Genomic DNA, 9304 nt, shown 5'->3' with positions numbered 1-9304 from the left:
ATTGTTTACACAACTTTTCCTTTTTTATTCCAAAGAAATAATTTACATTACTTATCAAGCTAAGCTAAGGTTAGTTTAAGAGATTTTTTTTTTTTTTTTTGTATTTTTTGTATTTTTTGTATTTTTAACATAAATAAATTGATGTTGACCAACTTGTTACTAGACAATAGACATTACAGGTAAGTTGCTTGTAATCACTCGCTAGAGTAAGAGTAACATAAGAGTTTCAACCAACCTATTCTTTGGTTTGAATAATTTATTTTCTCTTGTTGTGTCTTTGGAGTACTTTAGGATTATATTCGGTGTCAAGGATTTATGCTTGTGGTTTAATTATATATTCTATCAAAGTTTTTATTCGAAAATTATGCTTCTAAATTCAAAACAGTGTCATAAAATAATTGTGGAAGATTATTAACCAAGTTACAATAACTTTTTTTAATACGATTGGTTTTTGACTTGACTTTGGATGTATCAAAACACCAGCTAGATCTGGATTAAAATCCTTTCAAATTATTTGTTTGAATTTATGAGAATTCAGACAGGTAATTTTGAAAGACTATTTATAGGATCCACCTGACCAGATAAGTGATTGGACAGCCTAATTTTTTTTTGTAAGGTTTCTTATAAATAGTATCTTACAATCAACTGCTCGAATTCTTTTAAATTCTCTCAAATTTTAAGAGAACCCTCATCCATCTTAGATATGTAGTCCTGTGGGTATGAGTATTAATTACTTTTAGAACTTGTTATTTTATATTCTCCTATCTATTTCTCATTTGTTAAAATCAATCATTAATTTTGTAGGACTCACATAAGTAAAGGCGTAGATTTTATAGGTCCAATAATTAATTTTTAAAAAAATTGGATAAGAGAATGCAATACGACATTTCCCTTCTTTTGTAATTTTTGCTTTTCCATTAAAAAAAAATTAAAAATTAAAAAAAAGAAACGAAAAATAAATTACAAACAGCGAAAGAATGCAAGGGACAAGAGTTGCAGAGGATACGGTCCCCTCGTACATTCGATATATGGGTACGTTATATATATAAACACGCGTACATATATACCATCTTCGAAGCTTCGCTTTCGCCTCTCTCTCTCTCTCTCTCTCTCTCTCTCTCTCTGTCCATGTGATTTTGTTCATTCAGATTCTCTTTCTGTACAAAAGCCGCCGGATTCTCCTCTGCTTCGCTTTACAGCTCCCAATTCCAAGATCTGTCTACACAATCTGTGAGAATTTATGTCCCCTGTTAACTTTACCGAGAAAATTACCTGATTTTCCTCGGTAGTTTGTACGCTGTTTGTTGAATACTCAGTTATTTATATATACGTGTGTGTATGTTCCTTAATTCTGTTTTTATGAATCTCTCTCTATATGTTGTTACATGCACTGTTCAGATCTCTGGTTTCCTGAGGCTTATGTGATCTCTGCTACCTCGATTTTCTTAGCCTTTTTGTGTGAGATTCTGGGGTTTAATTTCTTTATTCAATACCCATTTTCAGAGATTAGATGAAAGTCTGTAATTTGAAGGGTTTTCTGTGCTCACATACTAGGTTTTGTGAGGTTCATAGCTTCATCTTTACTCTTCCTATTGTCTTCAACTATAACAGGAATCCGTTTGTTGAAGCTTGAAAGGAAAGTTGGTTATTTGGGTGTCTGGAAAAAGCCGAATTCGGTTCATTTTCTTCTAGGGTTTTGTTTTGTCCTGGGAGGAATTACAACTTCTTGGGGTTTGGTATTGTTGAGCTACTTGTGAGAGTATTTTCGTGTTTGAGATTTTTCCTAGATGGATAAGGAGAAATTCCCAGGCCATGGTGGAGGTTTTCCACCCCCGTCAGGCCGTTACTCAGGTTTTTCGCCAACTGGAAGTAGTTTCAATGTGAAGCCTGAGCCATCCTCTGCATCACCATCATACCCGCCATTGGCCCCGGCTGCTAGTTCAGACTCGGGTCATTTTGGGCATGGCATGAACACAGATTCTAGTCGCTTTAGCCATGATATTAGCCGAATGGCGGATACCCCACGGAGGAATTTGGGTCATAGACGTGCCCATTCAGAAATTCTCACCCTTCCTGATGATATTAGCTTTGATAGTGATCTTGGTGTTGTGGGTGGTGCGGATGGGCCTTCATTTTCGGATGAGACTGAGGAGGACTTGTTTTCTATGTACCTTGATATGGATAAGTTCAATTCATCATCTGCTACGTCAGCATTTCAAGTGGGTGAGCCATCGTCTGCTGCAGCAGCACCAACTCTGGGAATGACATCCATGCAAACACCAGCGTCTGGAGCGGCGACTTCTGCCGAGAATGTTGCAATTGGTTCTAATGAGAGGCCCAGAGTTAGGCACCATCATAGCCAATCTATGGACGGGTCAACGACAATCAAACCGGAGATGCTTGTATCAGGTTCAGATGAGCTCTCTGCAGCGGATTCCAAGAAAGCCATGTCAGCTGCTAAGCTTGCGGAGCTGGCTTTAATTGATCCCAAGCGTGCAAAGAGGTGTTATTTTTTTTCGAAGATTTTTATCATTTTCCAGTTTATATAATCTCCAAAAGATTAAGGGTGAATTATGGTATTTTTTCTTATGTCAACTCTGGAATTGGTTGATATAATTTTATTTTGGAACATATGTTACTTGGTGCAAAGTAGTAATCTTCTCCTGCAAAATTGTTTGGTCCTGCTTAGTTATACCCCATTTCTAAATATTTCACATGTGAATGGCAGGTTTGTGAAAATGTATTGTGTGATATTTATGTGGCTAAACATTCTGGTAATTATCAGGTCTTCGAAATTAGTTTACTTGCTTTCTGATTAAAGGTCTTTGTTTATTAGCTCTGGCATTGTTTATATATGTTTATAGTTGCTCAGTAGTTTGTTTAGTGTTCATTATAGTTTGTGCGACCAGCAAAACTCTCTAAATGAGGCCAAAATATAAGGCTTCCTGTGGAGTCCCACTAAACCATTCATGATCTTTGCGGTACTTCTTGGTGGCTAATTATTTCCTCTGGGATGATGGAGAGAGCTTCCATCAGGGGTAAAACTTTGGAAGTTTTGGGTCTAGTTTTCTGATGATTTTGCGTCTAAATTTCCTGTCAATTATTCCTGCTTCCATTTCGGTGGCTGATGCAGAATTTTGCGGGTTGTATTGCTTTTTCTTTCTTATATGTCCCTGGAACAAGATGGGAAATATGACGTCTATTTCCAAAGTGTTTCCATGTTGCGAGAAGTGCTATTGATGCTCCTCCAAAGTGTACCATTCCATGTTGTCAATCTTAGATGATTTCTTACTTGTGATCTCTCTCTCTCTGTTTCTCTCTTTGGAGATGTATTTTTCTCATCCTCTTCAGTTTTTGTCTAGTAATAGCTATGTGATACACTTAAAATCATGCTGACATTTCCCTTTTGTTCCACGTGATAGGATCTGGGCAAATAGGCAGTCGGCTGCTAGATCAAAGGAAAGGAAGATGCGATACATTTCTGAGCTTGAAAGGAAAGTGCAGACACTGCAAACAGAAGCAACTTCCTTGTCTGCTCAACTGACCCTCTTGCAGGTAAATTGCATCAGCTCAGCACATACTCCTTAGTGAATGTGTCAAGTTCCAGCAACTTCCATATGTTTGCTTTTCCAAATTATAGGTGTATATGGTTGTTTCAATGACATTTCTTTTGTGGGTCGGATTATTATGAGCAGAGAGATACGAATGGTCTGACTTCTGAGAACAGTGAACTGAAACTGCGCTTGCAAACAATGGAGCAACAAGTTCACTTGCAAGATGGTAAGCGCATATCTTGTGAACCTGTTTTAAGACTAGTCCCCCAATTCTAAAGCTTATCTCTCAACCCCCCCCCACCCTTCCTCTTGCTTACATGTGTTTGTGTGTGACCAATTAAATTGTCGTCATCTTCTAAGCATAGTTGGGGCCTATTCAATGGTGTGTGACCTTCGCCTTTTGTTATGTTTCTATTAAGATTGTCACAAGAATTTAACACGAAGCAAACATCTAACATGATGAATCTTGGTAGAGTAGGTTACGGAGAATGCAATTTGAATTTGCTTACCATAGGCAATGGTCATGCAATTGTACCCTTGATATAAGCATAAGATTTTGTATGTACTTATCAAAAAAAAAAATTTTATACTTATCAAAAAGATTTTGTATGTTTTAAGGATCCCCTGGTTTTGGTCCTTTTTATTCTATTCATGGATTATGACCTTTTATTAGAGGCTTGAACATACCTCCAGGTGACATGTTCTAGCCATGGCCTTGTCAAGGGACATGCTTGACATGGCCACGCTCATGTGACCCCTCAGTTATATCAATATTATAAAGGACTGAGCTAGTTTTTTCTTACCTTCTCCTGCTTCTCTTCTTTTTTCTAGGATTAGTATAGTAACACAAGTCAACATCAATTAGGAAGGTTTTTTCCTGCCTATGGTGAATATAATTGATTGCGGATTTTATTTGTACTTATTTGATGATGCATTCTAGTAATGAATTTAATTATTCCAAATACATTGGATATTGTTCCTTCTAGCATTGAGAAAACAAACCTGAAAGGATTTGGTACAAAAAAAAATGAAGGAAAGTTGATCATTGTTTGCTTACTCTTCTTAGCCATACATATCATGTTTCATTCATTATAGAGTATTCTGGTGTTGTTACCCGGCATCTCCATACGCACGTGTTTATTCATAACAAAAAAATAGTATTTTGGTTTCAGAATATATATAGGATCCCCATCAAAAGAAGACCATTGGCATCTTTTGACTTTCTTGATTATTGAAGTGATAAGATTTTGATTCATGTGAAGTTTCTTATCTCCATGTTTACTGGTGCTCTGCATAATGAGTGCCTGCATTGGCATAATATTGTCATGCAGATGATATTTTGCTTCTAAATTTGGATTTTCATTGTCAGGAATAGGGATAGCTTTTTTTTAGAAGTTGGGGTTCTTACAAAAGATGAACATGTTTTGGTTTCAAAGGTTTATATCATTATATTAGAGAGAAACAGTTGATTTTCATAACTTTGTTTGCATGTAAATTTTGGCTTTAATGATACTGGACCTACAGCTGGAAACATGCTTCTTGTTTTTTAAATCTTGACTTGGTAGTTTTGGCCACATTCTATATAATTGGAAAGGTTAAATAATTCTAGTTTTTGTTCTTTTTTCTTTGCTCTTAATTTGTTTTTTTTTTTTTTTTGGGTATGCATGTTTTTTTAATTCACCACTTTGGTCTTTCTCTCCAAAGGAGTTGATATTTGTGCAGTTGTTTGTAGTGTGTGACAATATGATTCGTTTAGGAGGTTGGTACCATGTTACATTTTAATGCTTTAGCATGGAAAATGATGAAAATGGCCTACCACATTAATGGAAAAAATAAATTGAATATCCAATAATTCTGCAACATGTGGTCCGCCAATGTATGAGTTACATACATGTAATGTTACAGGTGCTATCTTTGAGTCATTTAGTTTTGCTTGCTATTAATGATTTGTTGATTCCTCTAACAGTCCTGTTTTTTTGTTCATCTATAAGTATTCCGGAACCATTTTCACTAATTAAGTGATTGATATATATGCTTTTTTGTTTTTTTTTGTTTTTTTTTGTTTTGTTTTGTTTTGTTTTTTTTTTTTTTTTCCTTTGATAAGTGATTGATAGGTATGTTTTGTATTGTTTCGGCAATGCAATCACTGCGTGTAGTGCATAACTGTTGTTTAAAATGAAGTCGTCCTTAATCATTGTAGTAGTTATGTGAATCACAATTATGGCATTCAAGCCTTTTCCACTTAAACCAAGATGTGGTGCAATACATTTTATCAAACAAGAAATTAAAGAAAAGAAAGAGGGGTGGCTCGGAGGGTTTTTGGGGTGGCTGCCACCCCCAAACGGTGGTCAGGGTGGCCACCCGAGGGGCTGCGGGGATGGTCGCCGCCACTCCCGTTGAGAATCAGGGGTGGTCAAAACACACGCTCAAAAAAATACCCCCAACAGCCACTTTTTATTTTGGTTTTGCCGTCACGACGTGAGCCATTCAGCGTCCGATGGAGATCCATGGGAGCGCCCTTCGGCCGGTTATGACGTCGGCGGCAGATCCTGGGGTGGATCTGGTTCTGTCTCTTTCCGGGGCTAGATCCAGTGTTCGGGTGCTCGGTCCTGTGGTCGAGACTGTCATTGAGGGTGCCGTCCCTTCCTCTCTTCCGGCGCTGGTGTTGCGTCCGCCGGTGTTTCTGAGTGTTATTCCTTCTGGGGTGCGGCCTTCTTTAGTTTCAAGCTCTTTCGAATCTGGGCTCGTCTTTCGGCAGGCAGGGGTTCTTCCGTCAGCTGGGGTGAGGTCGGGCGTTGAGGTTCTTCAGCTTGGGGAGATTGGTGACTCGTCTGTCGGTGCTGGGCGTGACCACGTAGGCGTTGCTCTTAGTGCGCCTTCTGGTAATTCTTTGTATCGTACTTCGTCTCTCCGTCGGCAGGCAGGGATGCTTGCGGATGTTTCTGCCTTGGGGAGGAGTTTTGGTGGGGTTGATCTCTTGGGTCTTCCTGGGGTTTCGGCTTCCTTTCCCTGTGGTCAGTGGGTCTTGTTTTCTCATTGGCCAAGTCCAGTCCCTTTTGTGGTTGGGTACCCCCAGTTTACTGGTTTATCGTCTAGGGTCGTTGAGGTGGGGGAATCTTCAAAGGGGGTTGATTCTAAAGGAAGTGTTGTTGGGTGCCCCTTGGATCCTGGTTTGCCGTCTGGTAGCGTTGAGGTGGAGGATTCTTCTAAAGGGGTTGTTCCAAAGGATAGTGTTGTTGTTTACCCCAGGGTTGTGGAAGATAGCAAGTCGTGTTTTCGCACGATGGGGGTTTCGTTCGTAGGATCTGATCAGAAGGGATTTCTAGATTTTTTGGCTTTGATCGAGGATGAGCGCTTTGACTTTGAATCCCCTCCTAAGAAGGATAAGGAGAGAAAAAGGAAAAAGGGGAAAAGAGAGGTCAAGAATCTAGAATGTTCTATCAATTTCGATGCTAGGGGTATGGGATCTAGTCGAGACAGGGGCAAGAAGATGGGGGTTTGATGTAAATTTCTTTTTTTGGGTTTTTCGGGTGTTTCCTTTCCCTTTTTTTTTTTTTTTTTTTTTTTTTTTTTTTTTTTTTTGTCCTTTTTGTATACTCCCTGTATGCTTAGGGGCGCCTTTTACGCTTTTTAATAATATTCTGTTTATTACCTATCAAAAAAAAAAAAAAGGTATTGCATCCCATGCAATACAAATACATGGGATCTCAATCCTCCTTTCCGCTCTGAATATGATCTGTCCACTTTGATTACTTGACTTATTGTTTGTTTCATAAATAGAATATACATTCTGTATTGCGATCTATGAACATAGCACTTATATTTTTTCTGCATTGCCATAGATAATCCGTCCACTTCTATTACTTGACTTTTGCTATTTGCCACAATAATTGTATCTTGTTTTTGTCTTGTGATAGCACTAAATGATGCACTCAAAGAGGAGATTCAGCATTTGAAAGTATTGACTGGCCAAGCTATGCCAAATGGTGGATCTATGATGAATTTTGCTTCTTTTGGAGCTGGCCAGCAGTTCTATCCTAACAATCATGCAATGCACACACTTTTAACTGCACAGCAGTTTCAACAGCTCCAGATTCATCCCCAGAAGCAGCAGCATCAGTTTCAGCAGCATCAACTGCATCAGCTTCAGCAGCAACAAATGCAGCAGCAGCAGGATCAACAGCAACAGCAACAACAAACTGGAGACCTGAAAATCAGAGGATCCGTACCTTCTCCCAGCCAAAAGGAAAATGCTTCAGATGTTAACCCTGCTGTTACAAAAGAGTGTTGATGGGTCAGTAGGCCAGGTATTGAAGAGTCATTGTTCAAAGTTGTTGTTCAGATCCATCACAGATAGGACATTCTTCCCATCCCCCTCCCTCCCTTGTAGCCCTTTCCCCCCTTCTTTTTGAATCTGTTACATCTTTATCACATTTCATATGTAGGCAGTTCTAGATATGATTTTAGTTTTAGATTTAATTGTGGACTTTAGACATCGCATCTGTAGGCAGTGTATGTGATTTTAGTTTTAGTTGATTTGGTTTATGGGGTTGCTGATGAATTCTGTTGAATTCAATTTTTTGGGGATTGCTGTGGCTCTATCTCTCTCTCTAACAAACATACGCCAGCATTTCGGACTGGAAATTGATTTATCTATTGGACCTTGGAATTCGGTTCACAATTTGTCTTGGGTCACCATGTTTTGTTCATGTTACCGGCAATTCATGCCTCTACATCTCCCAGCTGAAGTAGGCCTTCTTTTGTATCAGTTGTGTAGCTTTTACTGATGGATTAGTGGTGGAGCAAAATATGCCTTGTAATACACGTACATTGATATATATATAAAACCATCTGCCCTTGAAAGTAGAATTCTACGTGCAATTTCAATATAATACTTCATGTCTCAGCGTAGAATGTTAAAATATTTTGAGGAAAATATTTTCTATTTTTTCACGTATGGTGCTTAAGAAAAATCACAAATATTTGATATATTTTTATTCAATCATGTTAACTTTTAAAAATCAATTTTTATTTGCAACATAAAAATATTAACTTAATAATTTAAAAAATGAACTTAATAATTTGAATCATGCAGTAGTTTGGTAGAGTCTCGTCGGTGGTTCGGTGATAGTTTGGTGGTGTTTCGATGGTGGTCCAGAGGGAGCTCGGCAGTGGTCTAGCGTTGCTCGAGGGTGGTCTGATGGTGGCTCGGTGTTGATTTGGAATTGACCCAGTCCAGCGTGGTGGTGAGTCAGTGGTGGTTGTTATGGTGCACAGTAAGGATGAATAATATGGAATCGAAGAGAGAGAGAGAGAGAGAGAGAGAGAGCAAGATAAAATCAAGACAGATTTTCGATGGTTCAGAGGTGGCTCGGTGGTGGTCAAGGATAGTATGGAGGTTTGGAAAGGAGACTCAAATTTAAAAATGGTTCACAAAATTTGAAAATTGAAATAATTTTTCAAAACTAAGGAAGCTATTTTGTTTTGGGTCACACCAAACACTAAAAAAATACAAAAAATAAAATATTTTTGGCCCAAAGAAACCGAGGCTCTAGAGAAGCAAAAACACAAGATTCGGTACGCATCTTACGCTCGTAATCAAAAACTTGGAAAAACAAAATCCCAACCTTTAGTCATTGCTCAATTGAATCAAAGAAGAAGATCCAGCACTCTAAAGTAGTTTGAAGAAGAAAGTCCATCTAGTAGCAATCGACATAGAGTATTGTCACCTATTATTATTACTTTCCCTT

General features: G+C 38.3%; 1 protein-coding gene across 2 annotated transcripts; it reads left to right on the top strand.

Annotated features, from left to right (window-relative positions):
- Positions 1–1068: 1068 nt before the first annotated feature.
- LOC133878973 (probable transcription factor PosF21) lies at positions 1069–8423 on the top strand. 2 transcript variants are annotated; one of them, XM_062317533.1, is made up of 5 exons: positions 1069–1230; positions 1612–2503; positions 3423–3555; positions 3696–3780; positions 7472–8423. In XM_062317533.1, the coding sequence occupies exons 2-5, from the start codon at positions 1788–1790 to the stop codon at positions 7843–7845; spliced, it is 1308 nt and encodes a 435-aa protein (XP_062173517.1). In that variant the 5' UTR covers positions 1069–1230; positions 1612–1787; the 3' UTR covers positions 7846–8423. The 2 variants fall into 2 exon arrangements, with proteins under 2 accessions (XP_062173517.1, XP_062173520.1); XM_062317536.1 differs by lacking the exon at positions 1069–1230 and having other exon boundaries at positions 1244–2503.
- The last annotated feature ends 881 nt before the right edge of the window (positions 8424–9304 follow it).

This window comes from Alnus glutinosa, chromosome 1, assembly GCF_958979055.1.
Source record: "Alnus glutinosa chromosome 1, dhAlnGlut1.1, whole genome shotgun sequence".
Classification (NCBI taxonomy): Eukaryota; Viridiplantae; Streptophyta; class Magnoliopsida; order Fagales; family Betulaceae; genus Alnus; species Alnus glutinosa.
Note: the sequence above shows the minus strand (reverse complement) of the source record. Positions and strands in the feature narration are given on the sequence as shown.

Bases quoted from the DNA above. Each gene is read 5' to 3' on its own strand.
- LOC133878973 (XM_062317533.1), top strand. From the start codon at position 1,788: ATGGATAAGGAGAAATTCCCAGGCCATGGTGGAGGTTTTCCACCCCCG. The intron at 2,504-3,422 runs GTGTTATTTTTT...TCCACGTGATAG, and splicing joins GATCCCAAGCGTGCAAAGAG to GATCTGGGCAAATAGGCAGT. The intron at 3,781-7,471 runs GTAAGCGCATAT...GTCTTGTGATAG, and splicing joins ACAAGTTCACTTGCAAGATG to CACTAAATGATGCACTCAAA.